Source organism: Micromesistius poutassou (genome assembly GCF_964030765.1).
Source record: "Micromesistius poutassou genome assembly, chromosome: 6".
In the NCBI taxonomy this organism is placed as follows: Eukaryota; Metazoa; Chordata; class Actinopteri; order Gadiformes; family Gadidae; genus Micromesistius; species Micromesistius poutassou.
In genome coordinates this window covers 19,405,637-19,433,136 of record NC_140276.1, presented here as the reverse complement: position 1 = coordinate 19,433,136, position 27,500 = coordinate 19,405,637, and the positions used below count along the sequence as shown (strand labels likewise).

General features: G+C 45.3%; 2 protein-coding genes across 2 annotated transcripts in view; both read left to right on the top strand.

Annotated features, from left to right (window-relative positions):
- Nucleotides 1-5,330, top strand: part of dgkq (diacylglycerol kinase theta) — a 26,450-nt gene extending 21,120 nt beyond the window's left edge. The window contains exons 22-24 of the mRNA XM_084469050.1: nucleotides 88-199; nucleotides 780-932; nucleotides 1,485-5,330. Of these exons, the coding sequence (XP_084325176.1) occupies nucleotides 88-199; nucleotides 780-932; nucleotides 1,485-1,583 (364 nt within the window). The 3' untranslated portion in view covers nucleotides 1,584-5,330. The remainder of the gene's footprint in view (nucleotides 1-87; nucleotides 200-779; nucleotides 933-1,484) is intronic.
- A 1,002-nt stretch (nucleotides 5,331-6,332) lies between these two features.
- The window catches only part of LOC311345120 (nuclear factor NF-kappa-B p105 subunit-like), a 27,951-nt gene continuing 6,783 nt past the window's right edge, over nucleotides 6,333-27,500 (top strand). Inside the window, 16 exon segments of the mRNA XM_084469491.1 lie at nucleotides 6,333-6,631; nucleotides 7,411-7,476; nucleotides 7,615-7,699; nucleotides 10,574-10,614; nucleotides 11,048-11,146; nucleotides 14,690-14,850; nucleotides 15,087-15,250; nucleotides 17,279-17,437; nucleotides 18,633-18,737; nucleotides 19,798-19,889; nucleotides 20,058-20,196; nucleotides 20,942-21,088; nucleotides 21,586-21,696; nucleotides 23,072-23,275; nucleotides 23,918-24,059; nucleotides 26,293-26,407. Of these exon segments, the coding sequence (XP_084325617.1) occupies nucleotides 7,441-7,476; nucleotides 7,615-7,699; nucleotides 10,574-10,614; nucleotides 11,048-11,146; nucleotides 14,690-14,850; nucleotides 15,087-15,250; nucleotides 17,279-17,437; nucleotides 18,633-18,737; nucleotides 19,798-19,889; nucleotides 20,058-20,196; nucleotides 20,942-21,088; nucleotides 21,586-21,696; nucleotides 23,072-23,275; nucleotides 23,918-24,059; nucleotides 26,293-26,407 (1,800 nt within the window). The 5' untranslated portion in view covers nucleotides 6,333-6,631; nucleotides 7,411-7,440.

Below are 27,500 nucleotides of genomic sequence, written 5' to 3'. Positions count from 1 at the left end.
ACACACACACTCACAGTGCCACACACACACACCTACGCAAGCATTACTAGAACTTCACACTCATTCAGTTTCCTAATGTGTGTTTAGCTGGGGGTCAGGCGCTGATCTCTGGGGATCGGAGGGTGACTCGCGCTTTGGGAAACCGCGTATCGACGACGGCATGCTGGAAGTGCTGGGCGTGACGGGCGTTGTTCACATGGTAAGTCACCATGGCAACCAGGGGTGGCACTGGGGACAGTAGCACCATGTCCTTGTATTGTTTCAACAAACCCCTGCTGCGCTTACCGAGCTAGTCTCGTTCCACAAACGGAGGTCTCCTCCTTCTCTTTTAATGTATTTCATTGTTTCAAAATAATTCAGAACTTAAAATAACCACATTCAAAATGACTGTGGCCAGCAACACTCCTAACCCAATGTGTCTAAACAGAGAACAGCACTGTTGTTAATGTATGAAGGCCTCTGTCTTTCCTTCCTCAAGACCACAAGGAAGGTAGCAACAAAGAACATAGGAATGGTGGGGCTGACACACGGCTCACAGTAAACACAAGCAGGGGGAGAAGGGAAACCAAACAGACACCAAATTAACACCTCAACTAATTATTATCTTATCTTATCTCTAACATAATACTTAGACATGCCTTTGTTTTACTGCACGTTATGTAAAATATATATGTATATATGTAAAACTGCACATGTCACAAAAAAAGCTTTTGACCCCTGTGTGTGTGTGTGTGTGTGTGTGTGTGTGTGTGTGTGTGTGTGTGTGTGTGTGTCCCCAGGGCCAGGTGCAGAGCGGTCTGCGGTCAGGGATCCGTATTGCACAAGGGAACTATATCAGGATCACCGTGACTAAACCCATCCCCGTGCAGGTGGACGGGGAGCCCTGGATTCAATCCTCCGGACACATTATCATATCTGCTGCTGGCCCAAAGGTAGTGTGTGTGTGTGTGTGTGTGTGTGTGTGTGTTCCTACTGTACGTGTGTGTTCCATCAACCGTGAGACAGCAGAACGAAAGTTTCACTTTTTATAGCTGGTTTGCTGGTTTTGAGATGCTATGTTCTTGATGCACACCCCTCATTAAGTGAAGTTCATCTCAAATAATCGTTCAAATTTGAATATTATTATGATATATGAAACTATATGTTATAAAGACACTCATAGATGTCAAGACTATTCTATTAGTTCTGGATTTCCCTTTCAGGAATAATATAATATCTTAATCTAAAATATCTATTGCAGTTTTGTGTTGAAATATTCAAGTTATTTGATCATATTAAAGGGACATTGAGAGTTTGATAGAGAGAGAGATACAGAGATAGAGTGAGAGCTTGGGAAGAGAGAGAGATTGTGATAGTCCTAGCTGATAATGCCTAGTTTCCTATTGGATAGTTCCTAACCTGAACACCTGAACACTGAACTCTTAATGAAGTAGAATTTGTGTTTGTTTCGGGATTCTGTCTATTCCCGTGTTTTATGTCTCCAGGTTCGAATGCTGAGGAAGTCCAAACAGAAACAGAAAAAGGCTTCAGGAACGAAAGATGCTCGCTCTGAGAGTCCGTCCTCCCGAGAAGGAGGCCACTGACACAACCTGGGAGGGTAGCTTTCTGGTTTACACGTGCTTTCTGCTCAAACTAGGCAGCCATTGTGGCTCCTACAGTGTACTGTGGTAGAGAGACAATGATTTCAATGAAATATTGCCTCGTTGACGGTAGATAACCCTGGCACCATACAGAACGGTCTATAAGGAGTTTTTAATGGGTTTATTAACTTTTTTTTAAGTTTGGAAATCACCCAGAAATTAGTATGTAATACTTTTTGTTGTTTGTTTAATCTCGTAAAATAATACTGTGTAATGTTGTATTTACCTGTGTATTGACGTCATTTGCAATGTTGTATTAGTTACAATAGTTAAGAATAACTGCCAGACACGGTTCCGGTCATAAAACACATAGAACCTATGTCGAAGATTCTTCATAATTTTAACGTAACGATATATGTATAACGATATTCCGATTTTTACGTTGGATATAAAAACAAATTCTGGAACGGTTTAGGTGCCCTAGAGAATAGTTCTAGAAAAAACTCGATTTTCCCTGAAGATCGGTGAGCGATCGTAGTTATCATTCCATTTGTATTCTTGTTCTTGTCACGACGTGTCACAAGGCTGAAACAAAGTAGTAGATTTCCCCTCAGTAAGAACCTCCTCTAGCCTCTGGAGCGCAGCATAACAATGTGCTGCTAGTGGTGAGGCAAACCAAAGCTAATGTGCTTGAAAGGGCCAAAGCCTCCACGCCTGCTCTCACCAAACCACGGCCACCCGCTCTGTATCATCAGAATGTAACTGGATCTAATATCTGTCACACCACAAGTGCTTTTTACACAGTCACACAAGCATACATAAGCTACAAAAAGACTTATCTCTAGCAGATTGCCTGCGCAAGATTGACTTCACTTCATTGAGTATTTGAGATAAGAGTTGCTTTTTAAGTAAAAGTGAACTTTAGCCAGGATCAGAGGGGAAACTTTCCCCATTTGACAAGCCAAAAGAGGATTTACGAAATGTAAAAAAGATGTATATTTTACTAATCTTGTAGAGGTATGTATGTAGGAGAAGTTGGACTCTTCGAACAGGCAGACTTTAATCCGGATAATCAGTGTTTGGCTCAGGGTTTGAGGTTGAAGACTATCAATTTTTGACTTGAGTTCTTACATATTTTGGACCGTTGCCGGGTAGAAAACCGTACTGGAAAAGTTGATGGATGGAGAACAAGTGATTGGACTAAACCGATGAACAAAACCCAGATGTATTTACAGACCTTGGTATTGTGGAGCGTATTACTCTTTTACACATTCCTGTTGAAGAGTAACCAAACACCAATCCTCGTTGTCGGGGAGGGTGATGAGTCTCTCTTATTTAAAGGGTGGCATTATTCTGCAACGATTTTAACCAATCAGAATTGCAGTTACCACTGTTTTACCAAAGGGGGCACAGTCCCTGCAGTTTTAGTTAAGTGTTTGGTTTCTTTTTAAATGATGGTTCAATGAAAGTTGATGGTGGTGACCTGCTGTCATCTATCGTCCTTTACAGACGGGCATATTGAATTGATGCGCATAGCTGACACAAACATTAGCGTCGTTGATGCTATTAATATTAGTGGACGCCGTCTTGGTGACCTTTCAGTGTAGCTGCCTGAATCAACTGGCTGTGAAAGGATAGAGCATCAGACAGATGTTTCCTTTAAGGTACTTCCTTTAATTCTTCATTTCATAATTCATTCTTTAAGACATGAAGTTGAAGTTATGCAACAGCTCTGGAGTGCTGGAGGTTACTGTAAAGCTGCTGGTGGAGCCTGTGTAGTTTGTTGTGCTCGGATTGTTTTACAATCCTATTTAATTTCAAGCCGTTTGTCAAAGTGCTCATGTTCTTGTTTGGTGCTACAATGGAACTGTTCACCACTAAACACAACTGTAGATTAAGTAAATTGATCGTGTCATAGCCGTTGATCGTGAATCTTTACGTTGAAGTGGTCTTGAAACACCATTCAAGGAATTATTTAAAGAGTCATAATGGGGTTGATGACTAATAGTGTAAGTCATCAACACTGTAAGAATTCTAAAAAAAAAAAAAACGCCTGCAAGGCCACAGGCTCTTGTGATCGTCAAACTAGGGGATTCCTTTCATACTGCGAGCCGTGACTCCCTGACCACTGACTGGAGGCAGCCCTGAGCAAGGCTCCAGGTTTGAGAATGGTTAGCAGCGAGACGGGAAGGTGGTAGGCCTTCGTTAATCCTTCCTCTTTGTAATTTATGCTGTAGCTGTCCTGCATATCTGTACTGTACACAGTAGTGGTATTGTTGAAGTCCTTCTATTTGTTAATACACCACCTGGTATGGTTGTAGTTCAACTTCACATATTCATGCTCTGCGTTAATATTGTACAGTGTTGGACACTATAGAAGTCTGCCTTCTGCATATTTATCCTCTTATTGAACCTGCATAAGTACTGTATAGCGTGGTAGCTATTGTAGAAATTCAACTTGATGTGTCAATCCTGAATTCGTAGGCTATTCCACATACTTCTTATACTTTGTGGAGCAAGACAAAATAAGTGTATAACTTATAACTGTAAAAAACAACCTTAATGTATGTGAATGACCTCCTACACATTACTTAATACCACTCCTAACTAATTTTAAAGCTAAGGTAGGCAATTTGGAGAAACCAGCTAAAAAAAAAATGACCCTAGCTTCATTTTTTTTAAAACTTTTCCTCAATAAGCACAGGAACCTATAGTTTTGGAAGTTCATACAAAAGAAAATTAATAGATTCATGTTCATAGTTCACCAATTCAGTTTTGAACTAGTTCATGTTCAGTTCATAATTTTTTTTGTAGAGAAAAACTGGGAGTGAGTATTCTGTGCTTCTCTTTTAAAATGAATCCTCTCAATTACCAGCTGCCCTTCACTACAATCTCATCTAATTGTTGTGGATATTATTTGTACACCTGTTTCATTCATCACAACTAAGTCAGTACCTCTATTTAATTAACATGTAATCTGGACCTAAGCATCAATTCAGAATGTAACAAAATCTGACCTAGTTCAAGTTCTTTAGTTAAAAATGTTAAGTTCAGTTCAAAGTTCATAGAAAAATGAACTTGTTCACTGAACTAGTTATTTTGTACTAGTTCATGCACAACACTTGTAGCCAGTGGTAATGAGTCGTATAATATATGTGTTTAAACTCGTACTGGGTCTTCCATGTACAATGAGATGCGTCTGTCCTGTGTTTCCATCTCCCTGTCAGTCGTGCAACTATAGATTGACTTTTTTTAACACCTGTTTCCCATGATGCCCTGTGAATGTTTATGCTTTGTTCTTCAATTAAATTGGTTATTGTTGAGGTTTAGTGTTTGAATAGTCAGAGGTTAGGGAATGGTCATGGTACATTTAAGGGTTAGGAGTTGTTAGGGAAAGTGAAGGGGGCAGCAATGCCTCATGGGTAATTCCCAGAAAAGTAAATGTTTCTCCTCCACCTGAAATGGTGGTCTGATAACGCCAACTGCAACATAACATAATACAGTATATTAATATCCCTGGCCTTATAGTACAGTGATACTGATCAATACTGAACACTGTACTGAACCACAGTACACTAATACTGACCAAAACAGACCTACAGTATAACGACTGTACAGTAATACTGACTTACGGACTACTCCGTGTAGTGCCTAATTGGTTGATTCAGATCACCTGACCTCTGACCTCAACAGGATGAGATCACTGCATTGGAAAAAACAAAACCTTTAAACGTCTGCATTCCATGGTTTCTTATTGTGTGTGTGTGTGTGTGTGTGTGTGTGTGTGTGTGTGTGTGTGTGTGTGTGTGTGTGTGTGTGTGTGTGTGTGTGTGTGTGTGTGTGTGTGTGTGTGTGTGTGTGTGTGTGTGTGTGTGTGTGACACTTGGTTTTGAGATTATAGTGCGCTAATGTGCCTCTAGGTGATCTTAGCAGTTGGGTTTGCCGTACTCAAAGACATTTTATGTTTATACTTGAGATTTTACAAAAGTTTAACGTTAACCTAAATAGAATTTTATATTTTTGCAGAGAAATGCTGTTTTTTTTTGTTTCAACTGTAAATTGCACTAATTATTTTACAGATGCTTTTAGACTTATTGTTCGGTTTACAATAAATATTGTCATAACTAGATCTATATATATATATATATATATATATATATATATATATATATATACAGGATATATTATTAAAACAGAACTAAATGTGAAGATATATTGAAATATACAATTTAACAAATTAAATGTGTTTTATCAAAATAAACTTAAGAAATGAACTCCCCATCAGTGTCTTTATTGTGCTTTACTGAAAAATATACCTTGAATATAGTTCTACCTTGTGTTAAGCCAACAGCTGCAAACATGAGCATTTTTAAATCTTATTTGTATCTCTATTTATTTATTTATTTATTCATTTATTTCACTGTCCTGTACCATCTGCTGTGACGCCCTAATTCCCTGTCTGGGATCAACTATAGTGTATAGTGATACATGTCTATAAAACATATCAGGGGGTGGACAGTATATCTAGACCAGGCATTCCTGCAGTTCCATCCATCCTCACAGCAAAACTCTGAAGACGACAAAACAAATGCAAAAGGAGGGGGGTGGAAGTGCAGGTAAACGTGTACTATGGAAGTGTGGAATGAGCGGTGAGTTGGAGCCGGGTTTGGCCAGCAGGGGGAAGAGGTGAACGGGTCACAAAGTTACCCTTCAGTCGGTACGTCACTGGGAATTTCCAGTGGGGAAGTCAATTTCACGCACAACCGTCCCGGGCTGCTGTCACCTGTTGTTCTTTGTTTCTCGTATCCAGAAAATCACTTATGTTATCAGTCCAGGAACATGGCGTACCGAGTGTAATTGAGATGGCCCCCTAGCGCCATGTCGGGCTTTTGGGATTTAATAGTCTGTTGATCGACTTTGCTTTAATCGATCCGTTACGAGCATGGCCACGGCGCAATGATGTGACCCGAGCGAACCACTGAAGCGGACTCACGTTGCCCACTCATTCTGGACCGAGAGGTTCAGCCACCGCCTGCACACAGCTGAACAAGGTAACGTCGATCATGTATCGTGTCTCGTTAGAAATGCAGAATACAACGCATAACAACTTGGCTCACAATGTGTTCCTCAACACTTCCTTATTAGCTGGCCCGTTAGCAGTGGTCGCTATTAAGCGACATTCGGGGACATCAGTCGCCTAGTTGAAAAACATTTCTATGTATGAATGATCATCCGAGGTACATTTCACGGTCCCGGGGCGTCAGTGAGTCGGTCGCGGTTGTGGCTGTCCGTCGCGCACTCCCGGACGAGCTACTTTATGGACGGAGACGGGGCTAAACAATGCCATGCTTAGGGTCCGTCTGCAAATACATTGCTGTGCCGTCACTTTTTTGTGTTTACTATAGGCCTAGTAATACAATATTAAAACAGATCTAGATTACCTCTCATAACTAATTCAGTTATATTATTTGATGTGACGTTCATGTTGCATAGCCTTAGCAAAAGTAAATGTTTTAAAGTGTGTAGAAACGAATTAGAATGCATAGTATCTACTAGGTTATAAATAGTACTAACTTTACCCTTACTCATAGTCTTACTAGTACTACATTAATAGGTTATAGTATATAGTATATGACTTTGCTTTTCAGGTTTGATTATTACTAGTTACTGTGTTAGGCCTATAGGCCTACTATTACTAGTACACTAGGTTATAGCTATTACCATTGCTCATAGCCTAAGTAGAACTAGCAGACCCTTACTTATTAAGGGTCTGACTATTACTTATTGACTATTGCAAGGTAACTTAAACTAATAACTAATAATATTGCAGAAGGCCCTTCCCTGTGCTGTCCCTGACACCATGGCTGGAGACGACTACCTGAACAACCATCATCAGGTAAAACCTCCCCAACCAAGCTTGGTTAGAAATATTTGAATAACGGTTGAATTGAGCCAATCAGAAAGCTGGAGGCTCCATCTGGGCAACTCAAAAGCTGTGTTTATAACAGTTGTTATTTGTTTGTTTGTTTTGCAGCTTTTTGACATGAATCATTTGTCTGAATCCATGTGGGAGCTTCCTAACTACAACAACTTGTCTCAAAGCACCACGTTGCCGACAGGTGAGAGTTTATCCACACTTTTTTGTGAACTGTGTTCAGTTATATATAAACATATATATATATATATATATATATATATATATATATATATATACAAAATGCCTTGGTGTGTTGTGATGAAATTTGAGGGAAAAGGGGTTTATTGCGTTTGCTATATGAGAAAACAGAGTGAGACTCATGTCTGTCATGGCTTTCCTTTACTCTCACTTCCCTGTTGGATGCCTAACGGCCTGCTGGGTAAAAAAAAAAGTTCCAATTAGTTTCACATCAGGCTGCTGGCTTTGGATATGATCTCCGATTTCTGTGGTTTTTCTTGCACTTGAATCGTTTGCTTATCTCTATTTTTACACCTCCCTTTCGGATCTGACTCTTTTTCTACTCTTACTTTAAAGTATTTTGTCCTTTTCTAAAGACCCCAGATTAATTGTGGACAATGTCTGTCAAGATATCAATGATTATTGTTGAACTCACCCCATCTTGATGTGTAGATAGCATTCCAAAACAGTTGGTGATCAATTGACATCCATTTTATTCCAAACGAGAGTTTAGCAGCTCCAATTGCTGTATTTTTGTCTTTTCAAACCCAGTTAAGCGCATATGTTCGGCCCTGGCTAGGAGGTAGTTTTCTCTACCATTCTTTCAACACAGAACGGAGGTGAGCACTTACCCTAACCCATTTTGATTCACAAGGGAATTCTTAGGCTGCGTTCCTGTTCCAGTTATTAAACACACCCTCCTACACTTACCCTCACAACGTAATGTTGCTCTGTACTTAGAATTCAGAATTATCCCACCACCTATTACGCAGTCACTTGCTTCACACATATTTTTAACTTGCATGCGCAATGGCGTATGAACAAAGAATCAAAACTTTTAGATTTCTTAGATTGTGGGCACAATTGGAGGGAATGACCTAGCCAGGGCAGTTATCATGCGCTTAATTGTGTTGGACGAATCAAGATACAGCTATTGGAGATGATTTAGTGGAGGCTGTCAAGTGCTAGCTTTACTATCAGCAAGAGTATTTCCATGGGGAATCAAATATTCTGTAAGGCAGAGTAGGCCTGGGCGATATGGCTAAAAGACATATCACGATATAACTTGATCATATTGATCGGTTTGGTATTCTGTTCTTGTCTCTATATTTGTCTCCTTCTCCTTTGGGGAGTGCGGTGCTTCGTCACCAGTGTTGAAAAAGGACAGCTCTAGTCTTCTCGAGTTAGGCTAGTAGATGGAGCTAAGTAATCATTTATTTTGTAATTGTGTAACAGCGGCATCTCTTCTTCTAGAAGGAAAGTGGTTACATTTGATGTCAACCGCACCCTGCCTTGCGCGCTACACTCAGAGAAGATTTCCTTTGACAGATCAAAAAACCCTCTTTGAATGAATTTCTGGCCGACACATTAGTCATTTGAGGCCTTAATCTTTTATTTAAAAAATATATAAATAAACATCTCTTTGTCTGTTCTATTTAAAAGTTATAGAGTCAATGTCATATTTTGACAGTGCAGTTGGTGGCGGTTGGTTACCAGAAGCTCGTGAAATGAAGGAGGAAAGATGGAGAGCATAGATGTTGATTACCCCCAGCTGGTCTGACATGTAAATAAATGTTTAACCAGAAGCCGAGGCCTCCATGTTTGACTTGTGATGAAGGGATTGGTAAGGGAAGTGGGAGCAGGGAAGTGGGAACTTAGGAGGGAGAATGTTCTTATTATAACGATTTCTTTGTACAGTGACTAAAGGTCCTTTTACATTGAAAATGCTTGTTTGTTGTTGATGTTTGATGTTTGTTGTTATTCTTTTTCACAATAGAGAATCATGGAACGGTAAACATGCAATGCATTTTGAGTTTGCAAAAAGCATACATTTAGATTTTTGACGACAATTTTATCATCCTCATCATGGTGGAGGTACATCATATTTAGATTTCTCAACACATAGTCCTCTCATTGCATAAATACATCCATATACATGTTATTATCGCTAAATTTGATTCTTTACTGATAGTAAAACACTAAATCCTTATGGCTGCTAATTATATTAATAATATTAACAATATTACAATAGGAGAGGGACCAGGGTCATGCTAAAAAATAAAGTTATATTCAATATGCAATGACACAGTAGACGATATCAATACAGAAACAGGTTATATCTCTTTCTAATGGATTAAACCATACATCTCGTTTTCGTCAACAGCCGAATGGTGCGCTACTACAATTGTAGGACAGCATTATATCCTTTCCTTATATAAAGGATGGTCCAGTGTGCCCATTCCTGATAAGAAAGGCATTGCTAAGTCATAGGGGGTGTGTCTATCAAAAAGAGGCGGGACCTACTGGTCAAGCTAATTAATGGAACCCCAACCTTGACTCAGGAGCAGAAAGGTGCCAGTGAGTTTGAGAGGATAATATATACAAGACCTTCAAATGGTCTTCATTGATTTTCCTTAAATGTTTTCAAATTGTGATTAATGCCTGTACAAAAGCTCTGTGAATGGCCTTTGTATTTAAAGGGTGCTATAGGAATACATCTTTTGAGCAGGGCAGCTCATTTCGCAATCTCTGTATAACAAATTCCGATTTTTTTCTAGCCTACCTTTTATTCTCATTTATAAGTTAGTTATAATATAAGTTTATAAGTTTTATCACCTACTAACGTTTCTATCACATTTGATCTCATGCATTAAGTTATTTCACAAAGAAACCCAATTTGATCACAGAATGCTCATGTTTAAATTAAATATGTCAATAACGTCAATATGTTTTCTCTACCAACAAACTAACAAAATGAATGAAACAAGTAGGGCGTTAGTATTGTATTAGTCCACCAGCTGTTGTCCCTGTTCTTACTGAGATGCTTTTTGTTTTGTAGCTGATGGCCCCTTCCTCCAGATCGTTGAGCAGCCCAAGCAGGTAAAACTCAACACAACTTCTCCTAGAGCTCTCTTATATATAGTCACTGGTGTGGCCATGAAGGCAGGAAGTTCAGGTTTACACCATAAAAGTACCACATGAAACTTCCTTTGAACCAGAAATTAAGAAATGTCTAATCAATCAACACATCGCAACAACTTAGTACAGTACTTATACTTACCACAATACTTCCTAAAACGCACCTGGTACATACTGTAACTCCACAGTACACACAAGCGGTGGGAGAACAGTGTGTCTAACAGACCTACACATCTACACACAGTACATGTTTGCATAAATAAACGATAGATCAAATCACTTGACTGTTATGGAAAGCGTAAACAGAGTTATTGTGAGCGTTGTGCCGTGGCTGGGCTGTGGTGATCCCGTCTTGTTGATCTGTAACATGTCTGGGTGTGTCCCCTCTCTACAGCGGGGCTTTAGGTTCCGCTACGGGTGTGAGGGGCCCTCACACGGTGGGCTGCCAGGGGCCTCCAGTGAGAAGAACAGGAAGTCCTTCCCAGCCGTCACGGTAACACTTCCTGCCAGAGCTGGCCCCCAATTCTTGTGTCGGTTTATCCTCCTGCGTTCTTTTGGGTGTGGGTGGGGGATCTTATTGTGAAGTGGAACAGATGGCTAGTTGAAATGGTTCACTTATTTCATGGGGGCAGTTATGCGAGAAGTTATTATTGTCTGTCTGCTTTCTGTTCATATCTGCGTGTGTGTGGTTTTGTCTCTGTGTGGTTATGTGTGTGCGTGTGCGTGTGTGTCAGGATGATTCATGTTGATCTGTTAGCTGTTATAGCTGTGCATCTCTGTCTGGTAGTCAGTGTTTCTCTCTGTTAATGCCTCTAAAGAGCCAGTGAACTCCAAGCCAGTTCTTTTTTTTTTTTACGTGATATTCAGCATTTAATCGTCAGCATTTAAATCTATGTCATTTCATCACTGTTACAGAAATGAGCCTGCAATTTAGAATATTTTTGTTTATTCAATGTCCGCTTCCGAGTGAGGAAGTTGAGCTTCCATGACACTACGGCAATGGTGTGTGGGGCTTTTCATATACAACATCGCTCATTATAACGCTCACACACAACGACAGTACAAAAAAGTATCAACGTTTTTTTATCTCCTATTCAAATCGAAATCCAACTGATAGAGTGGGTTCACTGGCCCTTTAAGTTGCCTGGTGACTGGCAGGCCTGTGCGTTGCTGCATTAGATTATCTGGGGCCAGGAGGAGATTCATGCTGTGCTGCTGGTTCTTGGCCTGGCTGCTGGAAGGCCCTGCATGTTCGAACAGGGCCAGCGGAGGCGGGAATTCCCCTAGATTCCAGGGACGTTGGTCCTAGTCAGCCTATTTAGTTGGTGCCTGTGTGCTACAGAGCAAGGCCGCTGGTTAGAGTTGGCAAAAAGGAAGTAACTTAATTTGGCTTTGTATGCAAACGATGACATGACTGTAACAGGAACTCTCTCTGTCTCTCTCTCTGTGTCTCTGTCTCTCTCTCTGTCTATGTCTGTCTGTCTCTCTCTCTCAAGCTTGTGTTCCCTTGGTTTGAGAGGACTGGCTATTTTGTCCAAAATATCCTCCCTCTCTCTGTGTTTAATTTTTCTTTTCTGTAAACATTACTTTTTCACTCTCTCTTGCTCTCTGTTGCTCTGTCTCTGCTGCTCCCTATCGCTCTTTGTCTCTCCTTAAATAATTGTGTATGTAAGGGGTAAGTTTGTTATTCTGGGAAAGCCTCTGCCCCCATCATTGACCAACACATTGTCACACAGCAAAGGCTGTAAATGACTGTTCCAATTAAACTGCTTCAAATAACCAGAGCCCTACCCCGAGTCTGCCCTAAGATCCCCCGCCTTAAAACATTTGGACACAAACAAGAAAAAAGGGTACAAAAGAAAATGAACATGTTAGATAACTCAAGTATTATGTTATTTCTGAAGCCTAATGTATACAGTCAGACGGACATGACACAATCAATGGTCGACACTTACTGCGACCTCACCTCACGAAACAAAGACTTCTTTATAGCGCACAACCACACACACACACACACACACACGGGCGGGCGTGCACACTGTATTTAATTCCCCCACCCCAGCACTCCTGGTGTACGTAGGGGAATTTCCGTGCACCCACATGTAATAACAAGCGAAGCCAAGTCATGACATCACCAGGTGAGATGCTCAGATATAAGATAAGCTGAGTGCACATCCTGGGGGCGGGCGGGGGCGGGGTCAGGATGGTCTAGTGATGCACCACTGGTTTTAGCACCACTGAAGAAGATGTTTCCACTGGTGGACCCTGGGACCTGCCCAGTGTAGCTACAGCTTCCGTTAGGAGGGGGGCGTTCTTTCCTTCTTTGCGTCTTTTGCTCTTTCTTTCGCTATTTTGATCTTCCCTTTGGTCCTTCTTTCTTCTGATCTTCTTTTACTCTTTTTAGCTTTCTTTGTTATTTCTTTCAATCTTACTTTCATTCTTCTTTCGCTCATTCTTTCTTTAGCTCTTTCGCTCCTTCTTTCTATATCTCTTTCTTTAGTTGTTTCTCTCAGTTTTCCTTTCTTATTTCGTTCTTTCTTTCACATCCTTTCATCCTCCTTCACCCTGAGCAGCTATCTGGATGTTTTCAATGATTTGCCTTCTCTGACCCAGCTCACGGAAACCCACACATGCTACAGTTTCCAGGAATAGGATTGTGGGTGGCCCAGTTTTGATAGAACTGACCTGGAACAGGAAATGAATCTACCTCTTGATTCACGGTATCTATTGTCTGGTTCGTTTTTAGTGAAAACTGCACCAGACATAACGGAACTCAAGCCGGAAACCAGAAAATGAAAGGGCAGAGTAACGCCGTGTTTCCTGTAACGTTATGGAGATTTCTACTGAAGAGAAACGTTTTTAGAAGGGAATTTCAAGTGAATAACTGTATTCATGCGGTGGCTAGTCTACACGTGTTGATTTTAATTATTTCTTACAGTTTACTACTTTTGGCCAAAAAAAGTAGTAGTCCCGCCTCGAGCAACATGATTGTTCGAAACAAAAAAAGTGAAACGCCCCATTTGTCCAGATTTAAAGCCTGCCTGCCATCAGACTTTAGATTATTAATCAAAAATATGATTTGTGAGACTACTAACGATGTTACCATGTGAAACAGATGTGTATGATAGACCCCAAAATTATTATTCGTTTTGTAAACTGCAGTTATGTGACTATGCATCATGGATGAAGATGGATAAACATATTAGAACAACATGTTCGATTCCCTTCTTTGGAACCCGGGCAAACTTGAATATCAAGACAGACAAAGCACATTCAAATTGAACTGTAAAACATCCGACGCTGAAACCCTTAAAACACTTCCTTCTACTATAAGAAGTGTAATACTGGACTACTACTCTCACCAGAGCCCCTGCCATTTCTATCACGGAATTCTATTTGTGTTTCGACCAAGCTTTACTGCAGTCTGCAGGATGCCTGCTACTTTGGCCACAAAGTGTTGCATCAGAGATTCTAAACCTCACAAAAAGTGTATGTTAGGGTTAGGGTGTGTGTGTGTGTTAGTTTGTGCTTGTGTGTGCTTCCGTGTGCGTGCACGTGTTCGAGTGCTTACAGGCCATATTGCGTGTGGTGCGACATTGTGAGTCATCTCAGGTGAGAGAAAGTGTTTGGTGAAACCACAGAACAGAGAACACTTACAGATAACTTTAATTCTGTTGAATTCGTATTGACTAGCCTGCAGAATAAGATACCATTGTTTTGCTTTTATTTTCATATAAAGTAAAGTAAAGTACAAGCAAACAAATAACAAAGCAGACCTATTTCGGTAAATTCCACTTGAGGACTGGGAATTAGAGTTAGGTTTTGGTTACTGGTTGAAATAGATTCACTACCAACCTGTTCTGATAGATTGGAATGTTGTTCCCAACGACAGAAACTGTGTGTGTGTGTGTGTGTGTGTGTGTGTGTGTGTGTGTGTGTGTGTGTGTGTGTGTGTGTGTGTGTGTGTGTGTGTGTGTGTGTGTGTGTGTGTGTGTGTGTAATTATGAAATCAATTATGAAAATGTGTGTGTTCTAGGTGTGTAACTACGTGGGCCCCGCCCGTGTGGTGGTACAGCTGGTGACGGCTAACTCCAGCCCTGCCCACCTCCATGCCCACAGCCTGGTGGGAAAACAGTGTGATAAAGGCATCTGTATAGCGGACCTCCCCCCCAAAGACAACAAAGACTCTACCATCAGGTACACACACACACACACACACACACACACACACACACACACACACACACACACACACACACAGACACAGACACAGACACACACACACACACACACACACACACACACACACACATCCTTATTACACTCTGCTATTACAACACAATGCCCACACAAAGACTGGCACTCCATTACTAATGTAACTGTGTGTGTGTGTGTGTGTGTGTGTGTGTGTGTGTGTGTGTGTTGTGTGATAGCTTCCCTAACCTGGGCATCCTCCATGTGACCAAGAAGAACGTGCACAAGACTCTGGAGGAGCGGATGACGGAGGCCCTGAGGATGGGCTACAACAGCGGCGTGTCGGTCCACCCCGAGATCGACGTCCTGCAGGGGGAGGTCCGCTCCCCCCGCGAGCTAACAGGTCTGTCTGTCTGTCTGTCTGCCCGTCTGTCTGTCTGCCTCTCTGTCAGCCTGTCTGTACGCAGGGAGGGCCTGTCTAAACCGGTTTTGTTTCCTGACTCCACTGATAAGTCTCACTCTCTCACTCACTCACTCACTCACTCACTCACTCACTCACTCACTCACTCACTCACTCACTCACTCACTCACACTCTCACTCTCTCACTCTCTGAATTCTCACTCACTCACTCACTCACTCACTCACTCACTCACTCACTCACTCACTCACTCTCTCTCTCACTCACTCACTCACTCACTCACTCACTCACTCACTCACACTCTCACTCTCTCACTCTCTGAATTCTCACTCTCACTCTCTGAACTCTCACTCAGTCTCTCACTCTCTGAATTCTCACTCTCACTCTCTGAACTCTCACTCAGTCTCTCACTCTCTGAATTCTCACTCACTCTCTCTCTCTCTCTCTCACGCTCTCACAATTTCAAAATGTCTTTATTGACCCAGGAAAATAAACTTGGGTGACACTGACGCCAAAGCAGTTAGTAAACCCAACCGTGCCTCCCCTCTCCCCTCTCCCCTCTCCCCTCTCCCCTCCCCCCTCTCCCCTCTCCCCTCTCCCCTCCCCCCTCTCCCCTCTCCCCTCTCCCCTGTCCCCTGTCCCCTCTCCCCTCTCCCCTGTCCCCTCTCCCCTCTCCCCTCTCCCCTCTCCCCTGTCCCCTCTCCCCTGTCCCCTCTCCCCTCTCCCCTCTCCCCTCTCCCCTGTCCCCTCTCCCCTGTCTCCCCTCTCCCCTCTCCCCTCTCCCCTCCCCCCTCTCCCCTCTCCCCTCTCCCCTGTCCCCTGTCCCCTCTCCCCTCTCCCCTGTCCCCTCTCCCCTGTCCCCTCTCCCCTCTCCCCTCTCCCCTCTCCCCTGTCCCCTCTCCCCTGTCCCCTCTCCCCTCTCCCCTCTCCCCTCTCCCCTGTCCCCTCTCCCCTGTCTCCCCTCTCCCCTCTCCCCTCTCCCCTCTCCCCCGTCCCCTCTCCCCTCTCCCCCGTCCCCTCTCCCCTCTCCCCCGTCCCCTCTCCCCTGTCCCCTCTCCCCTGTCCCCTGTCCCCTCTCCCCTCTCCCCTGTCCCCTCTCCCCTGTCCCCTGTCCCCTCTCCCCTCTCCCCTCTCCCCTCTCCCCTGTCCCCTCTCCCCTGTCTCCCCTCTCCCCTCTCCCCTCTCCCCTCTCCCCTGTCCCCTCTCCCCCGTCCCCTCTCCCCTCTCCCCCGTCCCCTCTCCCCTGTCTCCCCTCTCCCCTCTCCCCTCTCCCCTCTCCCCTGTCCCCTCTCCCCTGTCCCCTGTCCCCTCTCCCCTCTCCCCTCTCCCCTCTCCCCTGTCCCCTCTCCCCTCTCCCCTGTCCCCTGTCCCCTCTCCTCCGTCCCCTGTCCCCTGTCCCCTCTCCCCTGTCCCCTCTCCCCTCTCCCCTCTCCCCTGTCCCCTCTCCCCTGTCTCCCCTCTCCCCTCTCCCCTGTCCCCTCTCCCCTGTCCCCTCTCCCCTCTCCCCTCTCCCCTGTCCCCTCTCCCCTGTCCCCTCTCCCCTCTCCCCTCTCCCCTGTCCCCTGTCCCCTCTCCCCTCTCCCCTCTCCCCTGTCCCCTCTCCCCTCTCCCCTCTCCCCTGTCCCCTGTCCCCTCTCCCCTCTCCCCTCTCCCCTGTCCCCTCTCCCCTGTCCCCTCTCCCCTCTCCCCTCTCCCCTCTCCCCTCTCCCTCTCCCCTCTCCCCTCTCCCCTCTCCCCTGTCCCCTGTCCCCTCTCCCCTCTCCCCTCTCCCCTCTCCCCTCTCCCCTGTCCCCTGTCCCCTCTCCCCTCTCCCCTCTCCCCTGTCCCCTGTCCCCTCTCCCCTCTCCCCTCTCCCCTGTCCCCTCTCCCCTCTCCCCCCTCCCCTGTCCCCTGTCCCCTCTCCCCTCTCCCCTGTCCCCTGTCCCCTGTCCCCTGTCCCCTCTCCCCTCTCCCCTGTCCCCTCTCCCCTGTCCCCTGTCCCCTCTCCCCTGTCCCCTGTCTCCCCCCTGCAGAGCACCAGCGCAGCCTGATCAGCAGCGCTGCGTCCCACCAGTCCAAGGACATGGACCTGAGCGTGGTGCGCCTCATGTTCACCGCCTTCCTCCCCAACAGCGACGGGGGGTTCTCCCGGCGGCTGGAGCCTGTGGTGTCGGATCCCATCTACGACAGCAGTCAGTACATCAACCTCAAACTCCTCAACCACTTTTTTTTTTTTAAGCTTCTAGGGTTTTGTGTGGAAAAGAAAGGTGCTCCATCCGCGTGTATGTTGGCATGTTGTGTATTGGTGGTTGGACTTACCTTCAGACCCACCATTAAGGGACCAAACTATTTGGGATAGCCCAATTAGAGACCAACCAATCACAGCTTCTGTATGTGCAGCTGCTCAAAGCGTTTGCCTGGCATGCATATATTATAATGTCGGAGAAAGAAAAGTATAAAGGAGTGAAGAAACCAGTGAGAAGTGCACCCTCCCTGTCTCACTTCACCGTACACCGGCCCTCTCATCATCTCATCCCTGTCTCACTTCACCGTACACCGGCCCTCTCATCATCTCATCCCTGTCTCACTTCTTTGTACACCGGCCCTCTCATCATCTCATCCCTGTCTCACTTCACCGTACACCGGCCCTCTCGTCATCTCATCCCTGTCTCACTTCTTTGTACACCGGCCCTCTCATCATCTCATCCCTGTCTCACTTCACCGTACACCGGCCCTCTCATCATCTCATCCCTGTCTCACTTCACCGTACACCGGCCCTCTCGTCATCTCATCCCTGTCTCACTTCACCGTACACCGGCCCTCTCATCATCTCATCCCTGTCTCACTTCACCGTACACCGGCCCTCTCGTCATCTCATCCCTGTCTCACTTCACCGTACACCGGCCCTCTCATCATCTCATCCCTGTCTCACTTCACCGTACACCGACCCTCTCATCATCTCATCCCTGTCTCACTTCACCGTACACCGGCCCTCTCATCATCTCATCCCTGTCTCACTTCACCGTACACCGGCCCTCTCATCATCTCATCCCTGTCTCACTTCACCGTACACCGGCCCTCTCATCATCTCATCCCTGTCTCACTTCACCGTACACCGGCCCTCTCATCATCTCATCCCTGTCTCACTTCACCGTACACCGGCCCTCTCATCATCTCATCCCTGTCTCACTTCACCGTACACCGGCCCTCTCATCATCTCATCCCTGTCTCACTTCACCGTACACCGACCCTCTCATCATCTCATCCCTGTCTCACTTCACCGTACACCGGCCCTCTCATCATCTCATCCCTGTCTCACTTCACCGTACGCCGGCCCTCTCATCACGACGACTGATGGCATCATGTCCTCTTCCCCTGTCCAATCAGAGGCCCCCAATGCGTCCAACCTGAAGATCGTGCGGATGGACCGGACGGCCGGCTGCGTGACCGGGGGGGAGGAGGTCTACCTGCTCTGTGACAAGGTCCAGAAAGGTGCGCTCCACGTCACCCACACCGCAACCAGTCCTCGCATCCACTCCTGCTTCCTGGTGGTTTCCAGTGTTATTATTGACATGAGTAAATGGATCCCTTGTGCTAACCTGACCACAGCAGCAGTCATTAGGATTCAACCCCGGTCACCCCTGAGTTTGATGGGTTAGTAGCAGTCACATGCTGATAAGCCGGTTGTCACAGCCAACGTGCTCTTAAACGCCGTGGACCTCAAGCAGATCTGTGATCTAACAGACATGAAACTACCTTTCCCATGAGCCTTTGCCTCTCGTCACAGAGATATATTGAGGCACCCTGCTGGCGGTTACAGCGAATAGGGAAGCGAGAGAGGGTGTGGAAACAGGGGGTTTACTCAGATATCTGTCATATTTAGCAATATCTAATAGTACTATTTCAGAGGTAAAAGTTGTCTATTGTTATCTCTTTGGTAGTCGAGATAACATCTTGCTATAGTGAAGTTTTGATGTGTGGTTCTTTGGAGTCAAAGACACAGATGCATTTGCTCTTCCAATAAGTGGACATTAGGGTGAGTCATTATACACTGTTCACTGGTGTCTTGATCAAAATAATGACACACCGCAACAGACAATGAATAGACGGAGAGTTTTCTGCCCTTTGATATGCAGAAGCATATCAAACTGGCTGGTAACACAGTGACAAACGTTCTGTCTGTCATCATGGCGTGGCCTCCACTGAGCCCGCTGTGCACAGAGATGTTCAGAAGCTCCCAGCGCAGCACAAAATGACGTCAGCCTTTCTCGGTCATGAAGGACATCCTTCCCTTCCTCTCATCTCTCAGGGAAATCCCTGCTGCCTGTCATCTTCTGCATTTACCATGATGGATTCCCCTATAGTACGATTCTAGTGCAGCATGTTGATAGGTCGGTAGCTATACAGTGTATGTATCTATTTATATAAAAACATATCTCAATCAACTTATCCAAGGTTCCTTAGGAATAAACTGTCTACTAGATGACTTAATAACTGTGTGTGTGTGTGTGTGTGTGTGTGTGTGTGTGTGTGTGTGTGTGTGTGTGTGTAGATGACATCCTTGTCAGGTTCTATGAAGAAGATGACAACGGGATGACCTGGGAGGCGATGGGAGATTTCTCCCCGACAGATGTTCACAGACAGGTACCACACAAGCACACACATTCACTCACTCACTCACTCACACACGCACGCATGCACGCATGCACGCACGCACACACGCACCCCCCCCCCCCCCCCCACCTCACAGTGCCGCTGGCCTGTGCTCACACTAGGCGCCCTAACTCCTCACCTGCCTTATCCGTCCATCAGTTTGCTATCGTGTTCAAAACGCCGAAGTACAGAGACCTGAATCTCCAGAAGTCCACCGCCGTCTTTGTCCAGCTCAAGAGGAAGTCAGACAACGAGACCAGTGAGCCCAAACCCTTCACATACTACCCTCTGATCACAGGTAAATATACCACACCCCGTCACACAGGTCACCATCACACCCGGATGTCCCACCCCTTGATCACGGCTAGATATCACACCGGTTTATACCACCTGATCGCAGGTCAAGTTATCACGAGACGTGTGCTAAACATTTTTACGAGTGTGTCTGTTTTTGTGTTGACTGTCTGAGATGTTTCTTCACACTACACTTAGTTATCTTTCAAACTAACTCAGGGACACAGTGGTCCAACACTGCCCCCTGTAGTGTATATGAAGTACTACAACAACACCGGCAATAATGCTGCCATACATGTAATGGCTTCCTTCCTGTAAAGTACATAGACTAAACAGCCTTAGAACGGGCCAGCATATTGAATGCTACATGAATGTATTTCCTACCCATGTTGGATTAAAGTATATGTTACCATCTTATTTTATATTATGGCACATTCTTTTAATTGTGTGTGTGTGTGTGTGTGTGTGTCTGTGTCTGTGTGTGTATCTGTGTCTGTGTGTGTGTCTGTGTGTGTGTCTGTGCGTGTCTGCGTGTGTGTCTGTGTGTGTGTCTGTGTCTGTGTGTGTGTCTGTGTCTGTGCGTGTCTGCGTGTGTGTCTGTGTGTGTGTGTGTCTGTGTCTGTGCGTGTGTGTCTGTGTGTGTGTCTGTGTGTGTGCGTGTGTGTGTGTGTGTGTGTGTGTGTCTGTGCGTGTCTGTGTGTGTGTCTGTGTGTGTGCGTGTGTGTCTGTGTGTGTCTGTGTGTGTGCAGACAAGGAAGAAGTGCAGAGGAAGAGACAGAAGACGTTGCCTAACTTCGGGGACTACAACGGAGCAGGAGGGGGAGGGGGAGGACTGGGAGGGGGAGGGGGAGGGGGCGCACATTACCGAGGAGTGGGCGGGCCTTCTGGAGGAGGAGGTACATCCGACTGGTTGTTTTTTCTTTGTCTTTTATGTATTGCGTATTTATTTTTATTATAAAGAGTAACAACACTAACAGAATACACTTGATATATGATATATATATATATATATATATATATATATATATATATATAGATTAGTTCTCAATCTATTATGTGAACGACACCATTACTGCATTAATACACCACTACACCATTACACCATTAATGCAGACCTTTTATTTTACAAGCCATCATTATGCTTGACATGAACGTGTCGGGTGTTCTGACTGGCTGTTTAAGCTGCCAGTTAACGTGTCGGGTGTTCCGACTGGCTGTTTAAGCTGCCAGTTAACGTGTCGGGTGTTCCGACTGGCTGTTTAAGCTGCCAGTTAACGTGTCGGGTGTTCTGACTGGCTCTCCGTGCTGCAGGTTATTATGTATGGTGTTCTGATTGGCTGCCTGTGCTGCAGGTTATTATGTATGGTGTTCTGATTGGCTGTCTGTGCTGCAGGTTATTTCCATTCCAGTTTCTCCTCCTATGACCATGGAGGAGGAGGAGGAGGTGGAGGAGGATACAGCAGCGGTTACTCTGCTGCTCTGGGCTCAGTGCCCGTCAAGCAAGGTGAGACCAGCGCCGCTGTGTGTGGGGGTTTCAGCAGAGATTGACAGGACTTGTTATCATCACTGATTAGCCAGTGGAGCAGTGTGTCGTTCAGCTGGCGTTTCAACTGTAGAGATCGATCTCTGTTGACGTCGCAGTGCAGTTATTACCCGGAGTCCTTCCTTAGCTTCAGGTCATTAGCATCTGACTTCTGGAGTAGCTTGTGGCTCAACCCGCTGGTGTGCTCACATGTAGGCAATACTTAAGCAATAGATCACGACAGGCTGTGGTATAATGAGCACATTTCACTGACTGAAGTGATCTATTGCTTAATTATAAAACGGGTGGCTTAAATCAAGCAATCTGATTGGTTCCCAACCGTTGTATATTGAGCGTATACACACAGCTATGGCGCCCGTTCAGTTTACAGAGTTCAGTATCACTCCGCGCCTAACTTGAACTGTTGTTTATTTATATATAAAAGCAATAGCATAGTTTACTGAAGCCTAAAAACGCTGCGCGTCGGGACGGACAACGCCCCTTATAATGACCGTATACCACTGACTGAAGTGATCTATTGCTTAAGTAAACGGTTACGCAAGTATGGTGTAATGAAAGTCATAGACACCCTCAATTTTGAAAAAGCGAGAAAGTAGTCCCTCCTGACTGCCTGCAAAGTGTGCGGCGGTTGCAATGCAACACACTAGCGTCCTTCAGAGAGAAGGCTAGAGACGGTAGCTCGGTTCGCCGGCAATTTAACCTCCTATGGAGTTCACTCACCGTGTGCCTATTGCTTTACAACATTTCCACCCTCTCCATCAATCAACATATTTTTAGGCTTCAGTGAACTATGCTATTGCTTTTATATATAAATAAACAACAGTTCAAGTTAGGCGCGGAGTGATACTGAACTCTGTAAACTGAACAGGCGTCATAGCGGTGTGTATACACTCATTATACAACAGTTGGGAACCAATCAGATCGCTTGATTTAAGCCACCCGTTTTATAATGTGTTATTAACCACAGAATCCCACCCATGGTCGTATGTGACACGTCATTCCGTCCTGCTTTTAACCCACTGTACGGTTCATAAAGGCACCATGGCCCATACAAATATAGAAAAATTCAATTTGCATCTGAAAAAGCATCATATAATATATATATATATATATTTTATTGGGTTTATTGCAAATTGATGAGAGTGAAGACAGACGGGAAAGCCTTTTCAAAGAGATTGGCACACAACCACAGAACCTGTAGGGGGGATGTAAGTTCAATGATGTGATCAAAACGATGTGTGGTTTTATAGTCATATTAGATAAATGATCAAACCTGGATCGCGTACGTGTCTCAAGCCGCGTGCATCTGAACATTGTCATCATGTGTTTCAACCAGAAGCCTCCCAGAGAGCTGCAGTGGGGGGTCGTAGCGGCGGTGACAGCGAGTCGGACAACCAGCCTGGGGAAGACCCTGCCTCGGGGGCCGCGGCGGCGGGGTCCCCAGCCCAGCAGGGGGGCCCTCGGGTCGGGGAGACAGAGGAATTGTGTCGGCCGCCCCCTGGATCGCAAGCCGAAGACAGAATAGAGGAAGCATCCCTAGGTACTAAGAGTTCTGTTACTGCGCTGGTTATAGTGTATGGCCGCTGTTAGACACTGTGAACTTAATTAGAATGTTGTTTGCTGCCATCTAGTGGATTAGGAATGAGTAAGATCTGTACCAGATGGACTAGAAGAATCTTTAAAAAATGTGTGCAGCTTTTCTAGATTAAATTACATTTTTACTATCTGCTCTTATTATGATACTAAATACTGTGCCTCTGTGTGCCATGTGTTTGCATCTGTGTGTTTCATGTGTACGTCCTGTATGTCTTGTTTAATGTGCATGTGTACTTGTGTATATACACGTGTCTGGGTGTTTGCATGTGTGTGCTTCTGTGTTGATACGTTTGTTTGTGTGTGTGTGTGGATACGTGTGTGTGTGTGTGTGTGTGTGTGTGTGTTTGTGTGTGGATACGTGTATCTGGGTGTGTGTGTGTGTGTGTGTGCTTGTGCATGGATATGTGTGTGTGTGTGTGTGTGTGGATATGTGTGTGTGTGTGTGTGTGTGTGTGTGCTTGTGGGTGGATACGTGTGTGTGTGCGTGCTTGTGCGTGGATACGTGTGTGTGTGTGTGTGTGTGTGTGTGTGTGTGTGTGTGTGTGTGTGCTTGTGCATGGATACGTGTGTGTGTGCGCTCCACCAGTGTGTGAGGTGGATGTGTGTCTCTTGGCGTCGGCCAGCCGTCAGGTGCAGGCCCTGTACCAGTACGCTCTCACCGGAGACCCCGCCTACCTGCTGGCCCCCCAGAGGCCCCTCCTGACCACCCAGGACCAGGACGGAGACACGTCAGTACACACACACACACACACACACACACACACACACACACACACACACACACACACACACACACACACACACGGGACATAATGAATAGTAGATGCAAACCAATGAAATAACTTGTCAGCAGTAAATTACTCAGCACAAAATGTTACACACAAACAAGCACTCTTACATCAGTACAGATGTTGTAAGCCTGTTTTTCCATACCGGGTGACTGCCAGCGACCGCCAATATCACAAAGTAGTTTGCAAAGCCTTCGTCTTTGACACGCCCGTCGTCCGTAGGCCTCTCCAGACGACACCAAAAATACAAATGAGTAGCTTGCCCTTTAGCCTGGCTGTGTTATGGACTAGGTGTTCATAGTTCACGGCTTTATTCAGGAGGGCTTCCTCCAGGCCATGATCAAAGGTACAGCCTTCCTCTGAAGCAGAGACCTCTCCGGGCTCCTCATCAACCCTGATCACGTCCGGGTCGTTGGCAGCGGTGTTAGAGCACCCGTCACTAGAGCACCCGTCACTAGAGCACCCGTCACTAGAGCACCCGTCACTAGAGCACCCGTCACTAGAGCACCACTAGAGCACCCGTCACTAGAGCGCCCGTCACTAGAGCGCCCGTCACTAGAGCACCCGTCACTAGAGCACCCGTCACTAGAGCACCCGTCACTAGAGCACCCGTCACTAGAGCACCCGTCACTAGAGCACCCGTCACTAGAGCGTCACTAGAGCACCCGTCACTAGAGCACCCGTCACTAGAGCACCCGTCACTAGAGCACCCGTCACTAGAGCACCCGTCACTAGAGCACCCGTCACTAGAGCACCCGTCACTAGAGCACCCGTCACTAGAGCGCCCGTCACTAGAGCGCCCGTCACTAGAGCACCCGTCACTAGAGCACCCGTCACTAGAGCACCCGTCACTAGAGCGCCCGTCACTAGAGCGCCCGTCACTAGAGCGCCCGTCACTAGAGCACCCGTCACTAGAGCACCCGTCACTAGAGCACCCGTCACTAGAGCACCCGTCACTAGAGCACCCGTCACTAGAGCACCCGTCACTAGAGCACCCGTCACTAGAGCACCCGTCACTAGAGCACCCGTCACTAGAGCACCCGTCACTAGAGCACTAGAGCACCCGCCACTAGAGCACCCGTCACTAGAGCACCCGTCACTAGAGCACTAGAGCACCCGCCACTAGAGCACCCGTCACTAGAGCGCCCGTCCCTTTCAATATCACAGAGGTTGGAGCATGGTTTGGCACACAAATGTGTTCACCTTGTACCTTGTCGAGCAATGTGTTTCGTATCCTTGGTTATTATGGCAGCTATTCTGTAATGCCGGGTGATGTAGAGGCCTTTATAAACCTCTGTGGTTGTAGTTGATACGCACGCACGCACGCACGCACGCACACACACACACACACACACACACACACACACACACACACACACACACACACACACACACACACACACACACACACACACACACACACACACACACACACACACACACACACACACACACACACAGACGAACACACTAGAACCAAACAATATAAATGCATACAAATAAATCGACATGCATAATGATGAGCAGTAAAATGCAGACATGTACGTGGGTGAACACACTGGTATCTACACTCATGGGTGTCTAGAGTGTCCATTTTGGTCCGGTTGCAGAGGTAGACATGCCGACTCACTCTAAAGCGCGTTGCACTGGCCTGTTCATGTTGTGAACACATGTTGTAAATGTCACAGGGGCAGGGGGGGGGGGGTTCAGGGCGTTCTAGAGCTGAAGGGCACCGGGCTCGATACCCCGATGTCCTCCGCCGAGGGGCCCCGAGTCCCGCCCCTTAAAGGAGCAGTGTTTCAGAGGGAGTCCCTCCCGGTCGGGGGGCCAGAGACTTTCAGAAATGAATCCACTCCGTTTTCTGTGCAACCGTGTGACACGAGTGGTTGTGGGAGTGTCCATAGGAAGATTCTTGTAAACAGAAGAGAGAAGGTTTTGTAGAATATATCGGTTATTTGAGGGGATGTGTTTCTGAAATCTCTATATGGATCGGTATTGACTACAGATATGTCCAGGTTATTTTCAGCCACACGCTTGTTGAATTGTCTAGTTGACATAAAGTTGACACACTTTAATGACACGTATCCCAATACACTGTAAAGGATCAAAGCATCTGCTGAAGTGAGTACAACAGTAACCAGGATGTCTGTTGTGTGGCTGGTGTGACGTCCAGGGGTCTACACCTGGGGGTGATCCACAGCCAGGGGGAGGTGGTGAGAAGCCTGGCCCAGGTTCTGTCCTCCCTGCCTGGGGAAGACAGCCTCAACAAGAGGAACCACCTCTACCAGGTAACTGGTCCTCTACTAACAGAGGAACCACCTCTACCAGGTAACTGGTCCTCTACTGGTATACTATACTATACTGTAGTATACTGCTCCCATTGAACTAACAGAGGAACACCTCTACCAGGTAACTGGTCCTCTACTAACAGAGGAACCACCTCTACCAGGTAACTGGTCCTCTACTGGGAAACGGCCCTATATATAGTATACCTGTACTATACTATACTATACTGTACTATACTATACTGTAGTATACTATACTGTAGTATACCTGTACTATACTGTACTATACTATACTATACTGTAGTATACCTGTACTATACTATACTATACTATACTATAATATACTATACTATACTGTAGTATACCTGTACTATACTATACTATACTGTAGTATACCTGTACTATACTGTACTATACTGTAGTATACCTGTACTATACTATACTATACTATACTATAATATACTATACTATACTGTAGTATACCTGTACTATACTATACTATACTGTAGTATACCTGTACTATACTGTACTATACTGTAGTATACCTGTACTATACTATACTATACTATACTATAATATACTATACTATACTGTAGTATACCTGTACTATACTATACTATACTGTAGTATACCTGTACTATACTATACTATACTATAATATACTATACTATACTGTAGTATACCTGTACTATACTATACTATACTGTAGTATACCTGTACTATACTGTACTATACTGTAGTATACCTGTACTATACTGTACTATACTATACTATACTATACTGTAGTATACCTGTACTATACTATACTGTAGTATACCTGTACTATACTATACTATACTATACTATACTGTAGTATACCTGTACTATACTGTACTATACTGTAGTATACCTGTACTATACTGTACTATACTATACTATACTATACTGTAGTATACCTGTACTATACTATACTATACTATACTATACTGTAGTATACCTGTACTATACTGTAGTATACCTGTACTATACTGTACTATACTATACTATACTATACTGTAGTATATCTGTACTATACTATACTATACTATACTATACTATACTGTAGTATACCTGTACT